The sequence below is a fragment of the Ostrea edulis genome, chromosome 8, assembly GCF_947568905.1.
Source record: "Ostrea edulis chromosome 8, xbOstEdul1.1, whole genome shotgun sequence".
Taxonomy (NCBI): Eukaryota; Metazoa; Mollusca; class Bivalvia; order Ostreida; family Ostreidae; genus Ostrea; species Ostrea edulis.
Genome location: NC_079171.1, coordinates 22,146,409 through 22,167,801, shown reverse-complemented (window position 1 = coordinate 22,167,801; position 21,393 = coordinate 22,146,409). Strand labels below are relative to the sequence as shown.

Here is a 21,393-nt window from a genome sequence, read left to right as displayed (position 1 = left end):
AGTGTGTGGTCTTCTCGATCTGAATTGATAAGTAATCGATTTTACTATCACTTGCTGGTAAACGAAACAACAAGAAAAGCACTATTGAAGCTAAGAAGGGGGTTACAACCTACGTACCCCCTCTAGATCCGCCACTGTAAATATGAGTGATGCAACTCACCCATACATTATTTTCTGTATTCTGCTTATTCTAGATGCTGCAGTTGGTAATATATCAACAAACTAACCACAAAGTGGTAAATGATTTATTGATTTTCAGTGAAAAGAGAAGATAAAGAATACAATATTGATTAGGGTAAATACGGAACCTAGACACACCGGAAGTGGAATCAGGTGCCTATGAGAAGTAATCACCCCCCCTCCCCCCTGTTGACCGGGTACACCCTCCGTGATCAGGTTAACAACTCGTTATTAGTATACCCACCAAAGAATTTGCGGAATGCTGATCAATAGTAAAAGAGACTGCTGAAAGCAGTAGGCTGCCTCGAAAAATTCATCGTACTCAGAACATGCTTTAGCATATCTTATCAGTTTAGAGACATTAACACTATATGCAGGTGAATATTGCTACATTGATATGGGAAGTTGACAATGAAGAAGCTGGTCATACTATTTGCCAAAAGTTTGCCGTGACCGTCCTAAGTTCTATAGAATATCCCGATATGAAGAAGCCCTATTCGTTAAATCAACGGCTCTGTTGGCTATAGACATAATTCACAAATTCAAATGGTGCCGATTCCTCTGACTGTTGTATCGTGACATGTGCGAGAAAGACGTACATGTCATGATAAAAAAAAAAATTGGAATAAGAGTCAGAGGAATCTCGGATTACGTTTTCAATTATAGGGATGCGAAACTAATGGAAAATGAACGTTGGTAAACAAGAGAAAAGCTGACCCCTTTGTCCCCCTGGTTCAACAGTCTAGAGACTTATACTAGTAGTTAATGCAGAAAAGCTAAAAGAATTCTTTAATTCATACATGCATGATCTAATTAATGACGGTTCACATCATTTCATTATTAAACATTGCTTGAGATAATCAGGATTAACTCGAATATGGGTTAAGCTCATTATAAAGATCAATACATTATAGCATTCTCTCACCAGAGGGCGCGTTACGCAGTGCGAGGAGCGCAAGGAACTCTGGGTAGAGAATGACATTTCAAGGTATCACACCGGTAATTCTCCAATCAAAATGAACTTAGTCAATTGTAGTTCCATATATTTAAAGAAATATTTTTTTCCTTGCGCGATTTTTCTCATTTCCTCTTCTTCTTTTCTCTTAATTTTTGTACCCCTGATTAGGAAATTTTGTGTAATTTGTAGAAATAATCAAGTGTATACAAAGGAACTATTTGCTGTTGGTAGCTGAGGCTACTTCCTGAGGTGCACTCCGGCTATTTACACACATGTGAAAAACACGTGGATTTGAGGGTAGTCTTGTTTGCGGGTAATTTTTTTTCGAAAATGCCGCGTAGGGTGTTGTTTTTCTGGTGTCGACAGACGAGATAGGTAACATAGGACGTGTCTGACTGCGTTATTCGGCATCAATTTTGTAAACTGATTTTTAATGATTTTTTCCCCTCTATAGTAATATATAGTGAAAATAATTACCGGTGTGATACCTGTAGATGGTGCACAGGCCAAGAAAGATAACTCATCTTATATGTAATTCCTTTTCTACGTACTGGTCGCGGTAGCTCAGTGGTAGAGCGTTGACTTTGTATGCGGGAAGTCGTGAGTTTGAGCTCTGCTCGTGACATGACCGCCTCAAATCTAAAGATGTAAATAGAGGTACATGTACATGCAGTTGTCCCTTCGCCAAAAAACTCGCAGAAGGATAATGCATACCCTATAGTAAGACCCGAGGTCACCCCGTTTTTGTATGACCCAGGGTCACCCTATTTTCATTGACTGTTTACTACGCTATAAAAATAGTCTCACATAAAAGTGAGAGTACAATGCAGACATAATGCACACTAACAAAGCAAAATGAATAAGCTATTATTGATCATTTACATGCCATCATTTCAAAAGGATAAATAGCCTAATTTGAATTGAAATTTCACAATTTTCTGCATCCCCTAGATTTCCCCAAATAATGAACTTGGCTTGAAGATGGATATAACGAACAGTGATCAATCTCTTAACACTTATAAGCAATACAAAATAGAGAGTTGGGCAAACACGGACCCTTGGACACACCAGAGGTGGGATCAGGTGCATAGGAGGTGTAAACATCCCCTGTCGACCGGTCACACACGCCGTGAACCCTATATCTTGATAAGGTAAACGGAATTATTCATAAAATTAATACATTGCAGTGAAGATGAAATTAAACTTTTATTAAATTATTTATTTTTCGCCATTTATTTACAGATAACTATAAGGTAGTGTAGCACCGGGGGAGTGGGAGAGGTGTGACCTTCTGATTTCATAGGTTATATTTATGTTATTACAGCAGTGTCAAGGTGAAATGTTTAGCTCACCTGAGCCAAAGAATAAAATGAGCTTATTTATCACTTGTTATTTGTCTATCCGTTTGTAAACTGTTCTAATTTTTATCTACTGGGTTGCGTTGTCCAAATATATGTTCAGATGGTCCATGGGTACTTTATCTAAACCATATAATTTTGGACTTTGTAATTGTTTAATAGAATTGTTGCAAATAGGAATGAAAACATATACAAGGTGTGTTTGTAAGGAGTATATAAGAGATAACGGGAAATGTGGATTTCGGACATAACAGGAGATTGGTCATGTGGTCACTCTACCTGTTACCTGGCTATGTATTTGAAATAGAAATATAAATATAAACCAGATACTTAGATAAATGTCGGCTACCTCAGGACACCTTTGTGATGTGAAATTATAGACTGAAATTTTCCGTGGACACTTCGATAAAACAAGGGTGATAACGCCATCCATATACTGAAATCCCTGTTACAGGTACCTCAGGACACCTCTCCATGATGGGGAATTATACAATATATAAAATAAGGTATACCCTCTTATAATCATTGCATCTTTGGGTAACCAACGGTTTCCTTTATATGACTATTACATCTATGGGTGACCAAAGGTGACCCTTACATGATCTTTACATCAACAGGTGACCAGAAGTAATGGGTGACCAGAGGTAACTCCCTTTTAAGCATAGTGTCTATGGGCGACCACTGGTTACACTTATATGCTTGTTTTATCTAAAGATGACAAGAAGTAACCCTTCTATGACCATTACATCAATAGGTGACCAGAGGGAACACTTATATGATCATTACATCAATAGGTGACCAGAGGGAAGACTTATATGACCATTACATCAATAGGTGACCAGAGGGAACACTTATATGATCATTACATCATTAGGTGACCAAACGTTACCCTTTCATGGTTATTTTATCATTGGGTGACCAGAAGTAACCCTAGTATGACCATTACATCAATGACTGACCAGGGGAACCCTTATATGGTCGTTAAATCTACGGTCACCGTAACTTTTGTAGAACCACATCAACAGATTAGGAACAATTCTCCATTATCGAGATGGTCCCTCTTAATCATATTTTTTAAAGGTTGTATACAATGATAAAGGTGATTCATCTGTAAGCATTGAAACAAAAACTTTGCCAGGAAAAGAAAGATATGATGATAATAATGATATTAATAAACATAAGAAACACAGAAAAGTGGAAAGAATTCATAACAAAATGTAAACTGGAGCATGTATATCTGCCAAAAGATTTGTGCTTCGACAATGACAATGACATATACAGAGTAGGTACATCACCACCTTTTTCTAAAAGAGAAGAATTTCACTGGCATTTGTTATTACGCGCATTTATTTCGAAATATAAGTACTACTTTCGGATGATGTCAGATCTTACTTGAGGGTACGAATTATTCTTCTGCAAACGACTCAGGATTCTTATCACATGGTCCTTCTGAGGAAAATTCAGCGGAGGAAATCGTTTGCGTTATGACTTTATCGGGTATCAAGCAACTGTGATTTACACGGGCTTCGTGCTGGCGGAATTGTGCTCAAAGGCTGTTGGTGATTGTTTTCTTCTCCAGGTTCTGTGGTCAATAATTGGGCTTCTGTTATTGTATCATTGTTCTGAGCTTTCTATAGCATGTACTGTTGAAAGAGTCGATGTAGATCATTGTCTTTTAAACATGTACTACAACGATATTGTTCTTCCTGGTCAGAAAAAAAATATACAATTATTAAAGTACCGTTTCATTGGTGAGTTGATTTACCAAAACGAATGACGAAAACAGAATTATGTCAAGAACATCTTTCATAACCGCGTCTGAGAACAAGTATGTCTTCTCAACACTTAGGAAACTACAGAGTACGAAAAGTACTATATACTAATAATGAAAAAGATGAAGAGGATTCAAAGTTATTCAGAATGGAAATTATATAAACTTCCTTGTTGTAATATAGCCATCTTAGAGTGCTGAAGGATGAAGTTTGGTATATTCTGCGTGTTTTTTATTCAGATTGGAAACTTCATCTACGTACAGTCCTACGGTAAGTTTACATTTTATTCACACATGTTACAAATGAAAGCAGTTTTGAGACAATGAAAATACGAGAATTTGAATTAAAATAGCAAACATGTTTCACTAAGCAACAAACCCAGAAACCGTGATTATCTCTTGAGTAGATCAGCTGGTGACACCCGGAGTTACAGAGGCTGTGAGTAGTTCTGTAGGATGGGGAGGATATCCAAACAAGACAGTGGACGGAGACAAGACACAGAATCCTTACACGTACTGCATGCACACAGCAGGCGGAAAAACAGAGGCGTGGCTCAGAGTTGACTTAGGAGGGATCTACAATCTGAGATCGGTTAAAATTTGGTATAAAAACGACAGTAAGTAATCAGTAAAACTCATTCTTAACATGACACTTTTCACACATAATTTAAGCATTGATTTATGTAAGATCGTGTGACACCGCACTGAATTTGCTACAGAAGATTTTAGTATTTTTATGTCTCATCCTGTTTTTCTTTACTGGAACAGCTCACAGAAGGTTGTTTTTGCTTTAAATGATTCATAACAAGACAATCTGAATGAGAATGAAAATGTCATTATTAAATGACGAAAAGAAATAAGAGTTCACAACCTACCGGGTATGAATGAGAAATCTACGGAAGCCGGTATGTGCCAGGGTATAGAATTGATATTCATTAAACTGGCGGCCGCCACTTAATTTATGAGGCGGCCGCCATTTGATCTAGCTACTTACTATTTGACGACCTCCATGTGAATTAACTGGCGACCGCCACTCAATTTAACGCCACATAAATGAACTGCTAAATATTTATTATTATAATTATGCTGTTCTGATATTATATGGTGTAGATATTTAATTATGTGCTGTGGTTCTGTTATATGCTGTTGTTTTGTTATTATACAGTGGTTTCGTATCGATAAAATATTTCCCCAATTTTCTTAATCTTAATCCACGGGGTTTGGGTGGGGATAGCGTACCTTATATATAGCCAAAATAATTTCCAAATTTCCATTTCTCAAATCGTGGGGTTGAGTTTCGGGGGCAAGTGACGCCCTTCGATATATGGATTCAATTCATGACATCGACCTTACGCCTTACTTCTACTATAAAAAAAAAGGGGGGGGGGGAGTTACTAAATATGTATCATTCTTCTTTGCTTATGTAAATGACTGAAAATGGTAGTTGTTAACAAATAGCTGAGATCAGCCCCCCCCCCCCTCCCCGGCGGCATTCCTGATTCTACCATTCGTGTCACACGTTTCGTAGCTAGCGACCAAACATGCCGCACGTATCGTCGCCCGGCGACCAAATGTGCCGTGAGGGTGAACCCGAATGGTCGTCAATTTTAGGCCATACCCGAGCACGAATGGTCGCCACCCAAGCCCCCTGTCCCGAACCCCAACTCTGCTTTTGTTTTGCAAAAACTGTGTGTGTTCGTGTATGTGTTCGTTCGTGTGTGTATTTGTGTGACGGTGTGAGTGTGTGCTCGCGTGCATGCATGTACGTATACGTGCATGTGTGTATAACGTGCGTGCGTATGTGTGTACATTCATGTGTAATAAAGTTTGTTTTGCAATACACACGCACATACGTGCACACATTTGTAACACAAGTCAAGTACGATACAAAGCCAGTAAACAAAAAACGTGGACATTTCTGGACGGAATTTGATGTGAATTTATTTTGCAAACACAGGGGTCGCAACATTTTAGCAACACAATACTCTTACATACCATCCCATGGCATGCCGTTTTTACATCTATTCCTCTTCAAAGATATTTCATAAATCTTATAAGACATCTTATATTGCCATGGTGATATTTTGTCTCAAATAATTGCGCAGAGATTATACGGCTTTTCCATCTGTCTCTCAAACACACATACACCAATCCCTATGAAAAACAGTCAATGTTTGTATGGACTTGCCATATATCATTTAAGAATAATCGTCATCTAGATCCAACACAAAATAGAGATACATTACTGGGATTTTCGATAACTTATTCACTGAAAACATGTTGAATATCTTTCAGAGGACGTGTCATAGTGATATGTTGTCGATTTATATAACTATTAGATCCACCACTTTATACAGGGCCGGCATACATGTACAATGCAAAGAGATTACAGGGATTACAAAAAGAGGCATTTATTTAACAAAAATCATTATCACGCGTGTATATACTAAGTCCAACACAAAATAGAAGGAACTTACAAACACAGTCTCTACGGAGAACAGTCAAGTTAAGTATTTCTATGAACTTGTCATAGTGATATATTGTCTAAGAATAACCAATATTTAGGGCCACCAGAAAATACAAAGAGATTGCAGGGATTCTCCATCCGCCTATCAAACACGCCTACACCTGTCCCCAGTGACACCTGTTACCAGGATCCTGGTGACCAAACTCTGCCTGCCGTGCTGGAGAGAGATTGCCGGGGAGCGGCCCAATATGTTTGGTTCTATACAAACAGAGACAATGGCGGTGGCGTGTTCCTTGAAATATGTGAAGTTGAAGTGTACGGTAAGGTTTATCTAGAATAGGGGAAAAAAAAAGTTTGACTGTCGTTTCCACTTTTCTGCTTGTTCTCATTCATTATGGAGATATTTAGTTTTACGATGCTGAAAAAAAAAATCATCCCATAATAGACGATTTAATTTCTTATTCAAAAGAAATTAGGTAAATGTACCGACTAAATGTTTCTCAATTCACTGCGGATTTAAAAAAAAAAAATTGGTATGAGGTAAATAAATCACCAAAAGCCTCTATGATTGTATGATGGTTTGAATCGTTAATAGTGGATGGTTGACTAACCCTTTGACTAGACATGATAAAAATAAATCAGACTCACGTTTTCATTCAAAGCTATATTTTACATGCTGTAGAAATTTTGTCTATTATTGTGTATTGCTATACAGGATGTCCAGAAAAGCACTATGGCGAAGAGTGCGGCATTTGTAATGACTGCGAAAAACATTGTGACGTAATAAATGGGCAGTGTCGGTGTTTCAAAGCTGAACATCATCCCCCTACCTGTAATCGGGGTATGTGGTAAACAACACTGGATTCAAATGTTATATATATATATATATATATATATATATAAAGCAGAAGTTTTATAAACTTTTGCCGATGTCTAGTTTTGTTCATTTCAAAATTGAAGTAATTAATGAAGAGTTGATTCATGCATGGGAAGGTTACCATGAGACATGTAAATGATCATCCTCACAAGTCACGGTTTTGTGATTACGCACCCTCCACACAAACCCTTGACGAATGTAGTTATTTAAATTTCGGACTCAAGCTTTGCAATGCTCAATATGCTAAAAATAAATTGTCCAATGAAATGGTTCTTTTCGGACTGAACACAAAAATGGTTGCTTGGCATTATTTAGAGCGAGAAAACGGCGGTATTTGGTTAAGTTGATATCATTGCATATGCTACAAGAATCTGAACATTTTTTAAAAACTTGCCATCTTTTGGTCACAGCCATCATTGTTTACGTCTGCCACATGTTTAGAATGAGAATTACATTTTGATTGGCTCTAGTGTATGACTTGGACCCAATGAAACTAAGACTCCTGAGCCCAAGATTTAAATAGCTACATTCGTCAGGGGTTTGTGTGGAGAGTATGTAAACACAAAACCTCGACTGGAGAGGATAGTAAATGAAAAAAAACGTGATTTTTTGCCATAAGATAAAATGTTATCATTCGTGATTACGTGATGCATGAATATGATGGATCAAACCTCTCCATTTGTTTTAGGCTGCAATGACAAATCGTTCTATATAATGTGTCCTGGGGGTATATATACGTCATGAATAATAGTCCAATGCTGCATTCGTTCTCGTCGATGAACACCTTAATGAATCTAGTATTCCTATTATTGTAGAGTGCAAACACGGATTTTACGGCACAAACTGTAGTCTTGTCTGTGGACATTGTGCAGGGAACGCAACATGTGATCACGTGACTGGTTCTTGTCCTTCTGGGCATTGTGCACCAGGATGGAAGCACACATCGGATCGGAAATGTGACCAAGGTTTGTTTTCGAAGATTATAATCAATTAGCTAATTAAATTGGTTTTAAAATACCAAGAAGTGATTAAATGTACAATGATTTCAGAGTGTGATGACGGGTGGTACGGTTTGTACTGTAATGAAAGTTGCAGTGATCACTGCTTAGGGGGTCCATCCTGCAGGAAAACTGATGGCGTGTGTCTAGGAGGGTGTTCGGATGGATGGACAAATCCTCAATGCAATATTGGTAAGATTCCATCTCTGTCACCAACAAGACAACGATATACAAATTCACAAATACAATCAAACTTTGATGTTTGAATGCAAATCATGAAAATATTAACAATACACCGTGCTAGGTTTTTCCTCTCTTGAAACCTATTGTTTGAATAGTAGTCACATGCAGATATATGTCACATGCAGATATATGTCACACGCAGATATATATCACATGCAGATATATGTCACATGGAGATATATGTCACATTCAGATATATGTCACATGCAGGTATATGTCACATGCAGGTATATGTCATATGTCATATGCAGGTATATGTCACATGCAGGTATATGTCACATGCAGGTATATGTCACATGCAGGTATATGTCACATGCAGATATACGTCACATGGAGATATATGTCACATGCAGATATATGTCACATGGAAATATATGTCACATGCAGATATACGTCACATGGAGATATATGTCACATGCAGATATATGTCACATGCAGGTATATGTCATATGCAGATATATGTCACATGCAGATATATGTCACATGCAGATATATGTCGAAAGTTGTTTTGTTTGTATGTTGCTTTATGTTTCGAGATATTTAATCACTCATGTAGACGCAGCAACAGCTGTAGATCGTTGACCTTAAGATGACGTAACAGTGCGGGTTCTTTACCATGCCAGTTTCTATCGCGACAGGGAACCGACTTTCACTTCTAATGGCGGTAGCTTGGAACAATTCCTACACCTTGGAAGGATTTCTCATATCAGCACGAAACGATTTCATTACGAAATATATACGTAATAAGAACATATGTCAAAAAGGCAAAAAAGTATGGAATTTTGGATTTAGAATATATATGATTTTCACTTATATCAATAACTGTAAACAAAAGACACTTGCAGACTAGCGGATCACTAACTCGATACTTCATCCCCCAGCTACGATGACTAATTTTCAGAAGTATCTAAATCGCTATCATTTGACGTCGTGTCATAAACAGTACAAATCCTCGTGCTATGAACCAACTTATATGTATAAGTTTGATTTAGCGCCAGAATAAAGAACCGAACCCGGATATTCATGTTTGAAAGGGAGTGTCCTCTCCATCATACTACCGCCCTATCCACTCTACTACCACCCTACCCGCTGTACCAGCTCTCTATGTACTACACCACCACTCTATCCACCACATCGCCGCCCTATCCACTATACCACCGCACTATCCACTATACCACCGCACTATCCACTATACTACCGCCATATCTACTATACTACCGCCCTATCTACTATACTACGCCATGTCCATTATACTACCGCCATATCCATTATACTACCGCTCTATCCACTATGCTACCGCCCTAGCCATTATACTACCGCACTATCCACTATACCACCGCCCTATCCACTATACTACCGCCATATACACTATACTACCGCTCTACTGATTATGATATATTCTCCATTAATTGGGAGGAAATAAAGAATATCTTATCTTATCATATCCATTATACTACCACCCTATCAACTATACTATCACCATATCCATTATACTACCACCCTATCAACTATACTATCACCATATCCATTATACTACCACCCTATCAACTATACTATCACCATATCCATTATACTACCACCCTATCAACTATACTATCACCATATCCATTATACTACCACCCTATCAACTATACTATCACCATATCCATTATACTACCACCCTATCAACTATACTATCACCATATCCATTATACTACCACCCTATCAACTATACTATCACCATATCCATTATACTACCGCCCTATCAACTATACTATCACCATATCCATTATACTACCGCCCTATCAACTATACTATCACCATATCCATTATACTACCACCCTATCCACTATACCATTTTCCTATTGACTATACCACCGCCCTATTGACTATACTACCGCTCTATCCACTATAGTACCGCCCTATTCACTATACTACCGTCTTAGCCATTATACTACCGCCCTATACACTATAACACCGCCCTATCCACTATAACACCGCCTTATACACTATAACACCGCCCTGTACACTATAGTGCCGCCCTATCCACTATACTACCGCCCTATCCACTATACTACCGCCCTATACACTATACCACCGCCCTACTCACTACACCACCGCGGCCGGTCAGAAATTTAATGGTGTTACATTTATATTCTTTAAGAAACTTGTTTAATCCAGACAGCCATGTTTAGAGTACTGAAAGTCGCAAAGAACATTATTTACGCGTAATTTCGCGAGGTTACCCTTTAGGGAAAATTTACTTCTCGTAAACAAATTGTTACATATAGAAGAATTATGCAATAGATAATGATTCGCAAAAGTTATGTCTCGTGAATAAATGCATCATTTTATTCACACCAAAATAAGGTTGTCGCGAAATAAAAGTGATGTAAGGTATTTGTAAAGTTAGACTGGAAGGAAACATGAACTAGTTTGAGGAAAATCCACCTGCACATAACATGTATGAAGTATGATTTTTGCTGACAAATAAGACTTTTAAAGTCTGCAACTATAAATAAATCAGGACATAGTCTAGTCTTCACAGGGTTGTAGAAAATATATATTCTGTGTAAAGTCAGATATGCATGCTGTGAATCATAATCAGAATACTCATTTCCAAATCCAAATCCAAATACTTTTCATAAAAAAATCCAATTCTAGCATGGAATGCTAATTTCAGACCAGGTTCACTTTACCCCCAATGATGCAAATACAATTGACTTTTTGGTCAGCAATTGGTCTGTGTCCATCGCCGTACGTCGTCCCTTAACAGGGATAGAGGTTTTGGTATTAAAGTGGGGCCATAATTGTCAGCGATTGAATGAGTTAAAGATTGAATACTTTTAATTTCTTAATACCCATCATTCTAATTCTCTTGAAATTTTGTATGAATCATCTTTGGGACAAGAGGGGCATCAATTGTAAATTTCAGGACTCTTGTACCCCCGGAGCCTTAAGGGCGAGGCAAAAACTACCGAATTTTTAAAACTCTTCATACATGTATCTACAACCATATATTTCTAGCCATAATTTTAAAATGCATAGTGATGTAAAACAGGAATACGTCTACAAAAATGTAAATTTTATGATACCCGTGGTCAGACTTGGTATGAATAGTGTATATGTTTAAAACATTTAAATGATATCATATTCAGTGCTATTGATACTAGATTAAAACTAAATAGATATTTAGAAGGAGTAGATAGTCCTTTACTAAATTTATAAATTTCATGATCCTAGGGAGTAAGGGGTTTGTTCTAGCGTGAAACCTTATTTCAGTCTTTATTATTTGAAAGACTTCTTTGAGTTTGCTAATATAGTACAAAGACTAAATGCATATCTAGGGAAACCAGAAAAAGATGTACCAAAGTCGGGAATTTTGAAACCCCAGGGATTCGAATCTAGGACGGGTTCAAATTGGTCATATTGTGTTAGTGTTACACATATCATATTCTGTAAAGTCTTTCATCAGTATAGACACTTCCGAGGACATTCAATTTTGAAGAACACACCTTGTTTGGTACTTTATCTGAATATTAGAATTTAACTTAGATAGTCAGAAAAGAATATTGTTTCCAGATTTTGTATCCTTTAGGACTAGGGATCATTTTTATCTAATACTAGCATACGGATGACCGATAAGTCTTGTTGGTAACGGGCGACGCATTGGATCGGTAATAACTTTCACGGTCTCGATTCATGCTTTAATGACTTTATTAACGATCATGACGTACTTAACACTAGTGAAAAATGTACATACCATGATTTTATCCACGTCAAGCACCATTGACATTGCTGCCTGTAAAAACACATTCACACGTGCCTATGACATAACTTCCTTTTTTGTGATAATGCACGCGAGACAATCCTTGAGTTTGTATAAAAAGTTATTTTGATGAATAGTTACGAGTTCAAATATCTTAATATGTGTTAAGGAGTTACAGAAAATGGAAAACATGTCTTGTATTACAAATTACATACACTTAAAGCAAAGCAATAAGATGTAAAGGACCATTGAAATGTATCAAATACTTTTGTACTTGTAAAGTTAGATGACTATGTACATGTTATTATCCGTCATCGTCCTTAATGTGAGGTAGTTAAAAGGAAATTATCTTATAAGAATTTGTAAGGTAAAATCAAAGGCAGGAAAATACCCGAATTAGAGACTCCGACATTATTATTTTCACTTCGGCACAAATAACGCAGTGGCGTAGCTTCCATTGAGGCAACCGAGGCAGCTGCCTCGGTAAAAAAACCCACCTTTCACGTTGTTAAAATGTCGATAGCTGCTGGGGGCGCAGCCCCCCAGACCCCCTGCCTCGGTAATATTCGAACCCAAGCTACGCCTATGTAACGTTTAAGGTTAGAAGAAAATCCACAATATGCTAAACATAGTACTGAAACAAGTTACAAGAAATTGCTTAAACTCCTCTTCGCGAGATTCCCGAGACCCACTAACACAACATTTATGATATCGCATATTCTCACGGTACTAAATATGATTTGAATCACAATAATCAGGCGGACTTTTATCTATGGTGACGTCATACTCTTGTTGACCATCGTAATACTTGTCTAAATACTATAAAATAGGTTATTTATTAATCAATTTGATTTGAGAAAATGTTTTTACGATTGCCTTTCTTCACTTACGTAATTTTCTTTCAATTATTTCCAATATTGAAAAAAGATAAGTAATTCGGATATAAATCAAAGTATCATATGTGCTGACTGACCATGGTAGGGTATGTCCGCTAGTAGTCTGAACTGACATGCACATCATTCAATATTTGACGTAAAACGTTTGTCATTGCAGCCTGCAAGGAAGGATTTTACGGCCCAAACTGTAGTCACATCTGCGGACATTGTGCTGGGAACGCAACATGTGATCACGTGACTGGTTCTTGTCCTTCTATGGAGTGTGAACCAGGATGGAAGCATACATCTGATAGGAAATGCGACCAAGGTATCATTGTATGGTGTAAAGACAACGTTACTGAAGTTGAAATGATGCATCGGTATATGTATAGTGATAAAAATCAGGCATGATATACATGCCCCATCGTAATGCCATGTCATTTTTTCTTTTCATATACAAAACAATTTAAATCTATTTTTAAATGATCGGCCATTTGAGCCAGTTGTCCTGAACTTTACAGTGAACTTGTTACAGAAAGTTGTATATATTACGCAATATTGTCAATCTTCTTTCCGGCCGATTGAGTCTTGCAAAAGCCGGCCATAGAGGAAATTGGGGAAAAAATTTCGTTCTAAATTCAAATTAATGTAAGAGAATTTACGATTGTGCAAAACCATAGATCTATCACAGTTTACCGTAACAATATGACTTTAAAGTGAGAATACATTCAACACAGACAACCGAAATATATCATATAGAGATTTGTAGAACATAGACGCAGGCTGCAGACTAGCAAACAGCTTCATGACAACGAGATGAGTCAGATGTCTTCGCTTTCAACTTCTCATATTTGTGTAGCAATATCTCATTATCACCTGTATATGGTGTTTATATTTACCATATTCTGCATATCATCAATTTTTAATACGTGACAGGCTACTGACAAATAAGTTGATCTTACAGGGGTTTCCGCAATTTCATTTATAGTCAGCATTTCGCAAATTTCACAGTCATTATGATAATCTAACTTGCACACACAAACTATCACTGGGTCGGATACTGTCTTACATGTTAGATACCAATTGTTGCCTACTGCTTTTAACTACGAATTACTCCGTTTGCCCACGACCGTTGTGACCGGTCAACAGGGGATTCTTTCCCTGAGCGGTAGTATAGTGGATAGGGCAATGCTCTTCATTCTATACACCCGATTCTTCCTCTGGTATATCCAGGGATCCGTGTTGGTCCTTCGATTCATTTTGCACCTTTTATACGATATCTAATTGATCACTGTTCGTTATCTTCACTTATTCAATACAGGCAAATTTTCAATTTGGAATGAAAGAACAAAAACAACACTCTAGACAAATAGTATTAGACGTGTCGCTTTTCATCTATTATTGATATTGGCTTTTTATACGCCTGTCGTTAGACATTACGATATCGCAATTGTGTCTGTCCGTCCGTTTTTCTGTCCCGCTTCGTGTCCAGCTCGTAACTCAAATACTACGAGACCAAGAATCATCCCACCTTTTCAGCTGGTGTATCTTAGGTTGCATGTTTAGGTTAGGTCACCATGACCTTTGATTAAGAAGATATGGCTAAATATGGCCAAATCCTGCCCGACTCATAACTGGACAATTATTCGTAACTCGTGAATGGACGATGGTAAACTCGAGCTCAAGACAGGGTGGGTGTAAATGTAGTCCGGGACATATGCCCCGCGACATATGTCCCGCGATGTCCGATATTGATGTTTGCCGATTTATCGTTATACGTTAGTTTTTCTTCAATTATCTTACTGAATGTGTTTTAAGACGATCACCAAGAGTCTTCATTGTGAATTTGGTGTATAGAAATTGCCTAATTATTTAATGAATGGCTTTTATTTTTTCTTCAGGGTGTAAAGGTAGTCCCGAAGATTTTACGAAGAAAACGCATTTCCGGTTTTTGTTTTTGCCTCGTTTAAGTACAAAGCACTTATAATCTTTAAGTATTGTGTCCTATTGATAATCATAATAGACTATTTTATCTGGTTATTTGAAATAATCTCACTAATCAATACATTAAACGGGTTTTTATATCCTTTTTTTCTCGGGACATGCAGTTAAATGAGATACTAATGAGAGAATCGGACTGATATGAAAACATTAAATCCGAATTCATCTAAAGACTAATTTATTATTATTATTATCCAAATGCAATATTAGACGTTTAAATTAAATGTAATTTTGCAATTCATATACAATATCGTGGAAAGATCAATAAAATTGATATTGGGGTTGTTAGCCGTAAGTTAATTAAACATGTAAAGTATGCCCAGCTCTTGCCACGTGGAGGCCACCCCTCTAAAGAGTCATAGTTTTATTAATTTGATATTTTGCTAAATCTGCACCGAATCATATATTTACTTTTTTCTGATACTTTATTTTCAAAATGAAATACATAGATTTTTAATTTCGGCAATGTAATTAAAGAGTTTTCTTATGTTTATAAACAAACCAGTGAGATGTTAATTTTGTAATTTAAAGCATCTTAAAATTTGAAAAAGCAAGAAAATTTTGATCATTAAAGGTGGGGAAAAAATTAGTATTTTAGAATGAAATTATTTATGTTCTGCCTGTTTTAATTTAAAATTTCTTTAGCACTATTATACACACTAACAATAAATACTACAGTAGGTCTATTGCTAATGCTACATGTATAAGCACTAAGAACAACATCCGCAACACCATGAGAAGCTTTGTGAATAATCGCCTTGAAAATTCACGCAACGATTGTGGTACGACTTTCACAGATGTCGCATGATGTCATATTGTCAAAGATGTCAGGTAGATTGCAATCAAGTCCTATGAAATCCAGACCCCTGCCTCATAACCCCCCCCCCCCCCCCGTAACCACAATTCCTGGATCCGTCCCTGCATGTTCATTACAAAATGCAACATCTACATTAACTGTAGATATTCCATAGAGAGGGCAGTTTATCTATATTCACATGTATTTCTATTCAGGTATGAAATAACACAGAATGTCATGATTGTAAAGTTAAAATAACAAATTGAAACCCGGCATAATCTATAGCATTATTCAGTTATAACAGTTAAAAAATAAGTGACTGTATGAATAACATAACAAAATATATTGATACCAAATCTTATTATTTATGGTACTTTATATCAGTTGTAATTAATTTTCCGTACTAAATATATTACACTTCAAATCACTTGTATAGCTATTCATAATACGGGTTGAAATTGTCACCTTATTCCGGTTTTAATTTTACACTCTTCGTGTCGAGTCAACCACCGAAGCGATGTCCCATAAAAAGAAGGACGAGCATTCATATTCATATAACATGCTGAATATTTCGTAAATCTTTTTATAATGATATCAAACAATATCTAAACAAGAGTAAAAGCAACATAAAACACAGAAAAGGTTTTACTTCAATTATTAACAAGGCAAAAACAAAAACCGGAAATGCGTTTTCTTCGTAAAATCTTCGGGACTACCTTTACATCCTGAAGAAAAAATAAAAGCCATTTATTAAATAAATAGGCAATTTCCACACACCAAATTCACAATGAAGACTCTTGGTGATCGTCTTAAAACACATTCAGTAAGATAAGTGAAGAAAAACTAACGTATAACGATAAATCGGCAAACGTCAATATCGGACATCGCGGGACATATGTCCCGGACTACATTTACACCCACCCCTCAAGACACAGGTCCAGTTTTGGAGTTGATTCAGCCTTTGTCTGGTCCACTGTGCTTGTTAATGTCGGTGATGTGATTTTATTTGTAACCCTTTGTAATGTCTTCTGCAGCGGATCCCATGACGTTTCAATATTCTGGATGCAATTTTACAATGAATGAACAAACCGTGATATCCAGTCGTTTACCACGATGTAGTAGCATCATCCATTAATCTATTATAAGCGACGACGCCGTACGTATGCTTGTTGACGTGGCGTTGTCGCAAACCGTTGACCAGGTTTTGGGCAATAATTCATCGATCCTAAATATTGATACTGTCAATCAAACGGCTTATTGCACAAGGATGAGCATTAAAATATCGGTTACCTACCACCACCTAATGCCTCCTTGCAGCATACCGGCAGCTTAATCTTGCATTACATTGTTTAAATGCGGCAAAGTCTTAAAGTTTTATCTCTAGTGTTGATTTTACATCTATAATCATCAGCACATCATTGTTTTATCACGACAGATTAAAGGTAAGGAACCAGCACGATGAATTATTTGGTAAAATGTATGTTGCGTTTCTAAAGTTCCTCAGTGTATCTAAGAAATGAGTTTTAGTTTTGAAAATCCATAAGGACATGAACTGTGAAGATTCCCGCCAACACACAGTGTGTAGCACGCCTCATGAAGTATGTTGGCGAAAAATCGTCGCAGTTCCATCTCTTATGTATTTTCAAAAATTTTAATTTTATCTTTATATTTTACTTTCATTTCTTCCGGGATTCCCGGCCATTAAAATAGGCATACTATATTTTTCAAAATCCATACGCACATTGTTTAGATTTACATCACGTTCTGGGGCCTCCGTGGCCGAGTGGTTAGAGCATCGCGCTCAAAATCACACGGCCTCTCACCTCTGTCGGCGCGAGTTTGAATCCCGCTCGTGCCGGTAAGTGAGAAAGTTTCCCAGTTTACTTTCGGAAGGTCGTTGGTCTCTTCCCAGGTACATTGTACCTGGGTTCTCTCTTCCACCAATAAAAAAACTGGGCACCACCATATAACTGAAAAATTTCTGAGTGTGGCGGAAAACATAAAAAAAAAAAATACATCAAGTTCATGAAAAAATTATGTCATTATAGTTGATCAGGATATTGAAGGCAAAACAATGAAATGAGTTTTAGTAAATATCGTTTGATATCCCCAGTTAAATGAGAGTATACTGATATCTGATTTTACCATGTGACAATCGCTATTCTCCCGAATTTGTGATCTGCAAATGCATAAAATCTGCTGTGGTAATTTCCCCCCATTAGTTTTGACTAGCAAGCTAAATTCAATACTGAAGTATTGCTATGAGTTACTGTGTGACTATCGTTCGGTAATATTAGACGGGATGTCTTATTGCATTAATCTTTTAACTACAGAATGCCAGGAGGGATTTTACGGCAGAGACTGCGGCTTTCATTGCGGAAATTGCGCTGGAAAGGGTAGATGTGATCACGTGAACGGTTCTTGTCCTTCCCCATACTGTGAACCAGGCTGGAAACATACTGATGATTGGAGATGTGACCAAGGTATGCTGTTGTAGAATAAATCTGTATGTAATTTGTGTACGTTTTCAAAAGAAAAAATATATAATAAAAACAAACCTCATTGAACAACCAACGTAAGTATCAAACCTAAGATGATTTAGAGTACTAGAATTTCTAGAATTTGTTTTGAATTTTACTCGGAAGTTGAACTTTCCGTACGTCTTCACGTCTCAGTTTTGAGAGCAACTTTTCTTTACTGTCTGTAACTTCCATTTACCTTTGACTTCTTTTAGTGTATTAGGGTATCTTTGATTTCAGAGTGCGATGACGGGACTTTTGGATATAATTGTATGGTAACGTGCAGAGGCCACTGCGCTGATGGATTACCCTGTAGAAAAAGAGATGGCGTGTGTCCGGGAGGTTGTATGAATGGATGGACAAATTCTCACTGCAGCGGAAGTTAGTTATTTTTGAAATACAAAGAATGGTGCCTTACCCCACACCTCATTTGCATAAATAATTATGAGAGAGATATCTAAACTCGTATGTTACCCCATTTGTCATATAGAAATAAAACCGATATTTTCCAAATTTGATAAATATAAATTTTAGAATGCAGTCATGGATCTTACGGGAAAGCTTGCATGGAAAGGTGTGGTTATTGTGCAGACAACGAACCGTGTAACCACATCAACGGAACCTGTCCTGGCTCGTGTGAACCGGGATATCAGGGGAAGAAGTGTGACATAGGTTGGTGTCATTGGTTCACTTAAGTATGATAAAAGATAGTGGAAATTCCTTACTAGATGATAATTATGTCAAAGTATTGTAATAAATGAAATTTCGTAAAGTAAAAGAATCGTGCTTTCAAATTTGTAAACAAAAAACATATGTGACTATGAAATATACTTGTGCATATTCTCGAAATCAGCCAAAGAACTAAAGAAGTCACTAGGAAGACAAGGGTAGACTTCTGATCAATTATAAATCGATTGTATTGTAGACAGACAGACGGAAAATAGTTTCTCACCTATACGTGTATGTAAAGCAAACTTTCAGAGTAGCGTAAACATGTTGCGGGGACCAATACTTTGTATTAATTGATAATTTGATTGTAATTTAAGACTTATGGATATATCAATTTTTAGATAAGTTACAACTTTGTTTTGTTTCTTTAATCAAAGAAAAGGACACAGGAACTTCTGGATCTCTTTGTCATTCGATGTGTACCATTGTACAGAATGTATGTTATGCAGTGTGTGAGAAGCTGTCTCAACTTGAGCGAAAATCGTAGAGTTTACCAGATGTATAATTTACTGACACTTACTGCATGGAATGTATTGATGTAATATTATTCATTATATTGACTTACAAGGAGGAAGAGTGTAGTTTTATGTTTCCCATGAAAGTATACTCAAGAAAGCTATATTTTTCGATGTACTCACGATCGTGTAGGGGAATTGTTTGATGTAAAATAAAAATGTTTAAAGTAGGGTCTAGTAGCGTGACGTCATGTCCGGATCGAAGTCCGGTACTGGTTCACGTACTATTATTATCAAACGTATTTTTACATTTACCTAGATGTATTTTGATTTAGTAAAATGAATACAATAACACTCAATCACTTATATTTGAGTAGACTATGGCTCCAATCTTCTTTCCATTTGTTGTTCATCTAATTCACACATAAAACCAGAGGTACATATTTTTTTCAATTGATATACAGGGGCATTACATGTTAAAATTATCTGTAAATTAAAAAAAAAATCATGATTTGCAATAATGCACTTGTGGAATTAATAAAACAATTCTGCACTTGTTATATATTTGTTATCTTGTTATATATTTGTTATCTTCTATTATGTGAAATCATCTTCAAAATGGCTATTTTGGCTAAAAAATGTAAATATAAATTGAGATGCTGTGAAAATATTATGCTGAGAAAGAGCAGATTTTAAAAATGTATTTTAACAAGCATTCATATATGAACATAATATGTGAGTTTGAATGAAAAATCACAAGTCAAATTTTTAAAATATTCATATTAGTGGTGTTGCAGTGGCGTATTTTTGACTGCAGAGGGCCTGTATTGAGTTCAATTTTGTACCACCATTATTAAAAAACATGAAACTGTGTTAAAATTTCACTTTTAATTATTTAGTTAGACATATTTATTTCATATTTGGGGGAAAATAATTGAGCATCATACCTCAAACAAAATTTTATGGACATATTCTAGGACTTCTTCAATGAATTCCGATATTGCCGTTTGACAAATGGGGGTACACGTAATAAAAATACCATAATTTACTCATTATACTGACAACCCCCATTTTTTTGTTTTTATCATACCCTCAAATGAACAATCTAAGTATTTAAACTCAAATTTTTGAGAAATCACAAGTAGATCCAGGACTAGGGACCTACCTTAATGCAGTTTATTTTCTTTTGTAGAGAACATGATTCACGTTGGAAAGCTACCTACCAAAATGAAAACAATATTGACTGAATTCGTTTTCTCTTTGTATTAACTATGCTGATAGACGATATATGTACTAATGTATCATTAGCTTCTATAATTAGCCTTATTTGTTTGGTGTATTATTTCAAGTGCACAAAAATGAAAAAGTTTGATTCTTTTTTAAATGATATAATAAAATTGTCAATTATAGTGAGATTT

The 21,393-nt window shown here is 36.5% G+C and overlaps 1 protein-coding gene and 1 long non-coding RNA gene across 3 annotated transcripts; one reads left to right on the top strand and one right to left on the bottom strand.

Annotated features, from left to right (window-relative positions):
- Window positions 1-371: 371 nt before the first annotated feature.
- Window positions 372-12,668, bottom strand: LOC125661184 (uncharacterized). The gene is made up of 4 exons (XR_008797970.1): window positions 12,595-12,668; window positions 4,647-4,850; window positions 3,889-4,202; window positions 372-1,777 (listed from the first exon to the last, which is right to left on the bottom strand). It is a non-coding gene; the product is annotated as an uncharacterized LOC125661184 (long non-coding RNA).
- LOC125661173 (multiple epidermal growth factor-like domains protein 10) lies at window positions 4,193-21,384 on the top strand. Of its 2 annotated transcripts, XM_056147171.1 has the most exons (12): window positions 4,193-4,538; window positions 4,675-4,884; window positions 6,833-7,054; window positions 7,450-7,575; window positions 8,427-8,576; window positions 8,661-8,801; window positions 13,654-13,803; window positions 18,606-18,755; window positions 19,032-19,172; window positions 19,326-19,463; window positions 19,898-19,956; window positions 21,168-21,384. In XM_056147171.1, the coding sequence occupies exons 1-12, from the start codon at window positions 4,472-4,474 to the stop codon at window positions 21,174-21,176; spliced, it is 1,563 nt and encodes a 520-aa protein (XP_056003146.1). In that variant the 5' UTR covers window positions 4,193-4,471; the 3' UTR covers window positions 21,177-21,384. The 2 variants fall into 2 exon arrangements, with proteins under 2 accessions (XP_056003146.1, XP_056003145.1); XM_056147170.1 differs by having other exon boundaries at window positions 19,898-21,384.
- The last annotated feature ends 9 nt before the right edge of the window (window positions 21,385-21,393 follow it).

Bases quoted from the DNA above. Each gene is read 5' to 3' on its own strand.
- LOC125661173 (XM_056147170.1), top strand. From the start codon at position 4,472: ATGAAGTTTGGTATATTCTGCGTGTTTTTTATTCAGATTGGAAACTTC. The intron at 8,577-8,660 runs GTTTGTTTTCGA...CAATGATTTCAG, and splicing joins GGATCGGAAATGTGACCAAG to AGTGTGATGACGGGTGGTAC. The intron at 8,802-13,653 runs GTAAGATTCCAT...TTGTCATTGCAG, and splicing joins AAATCCTCAATGCAATATTG to CCTGCAAGGAAGGATTTTAC.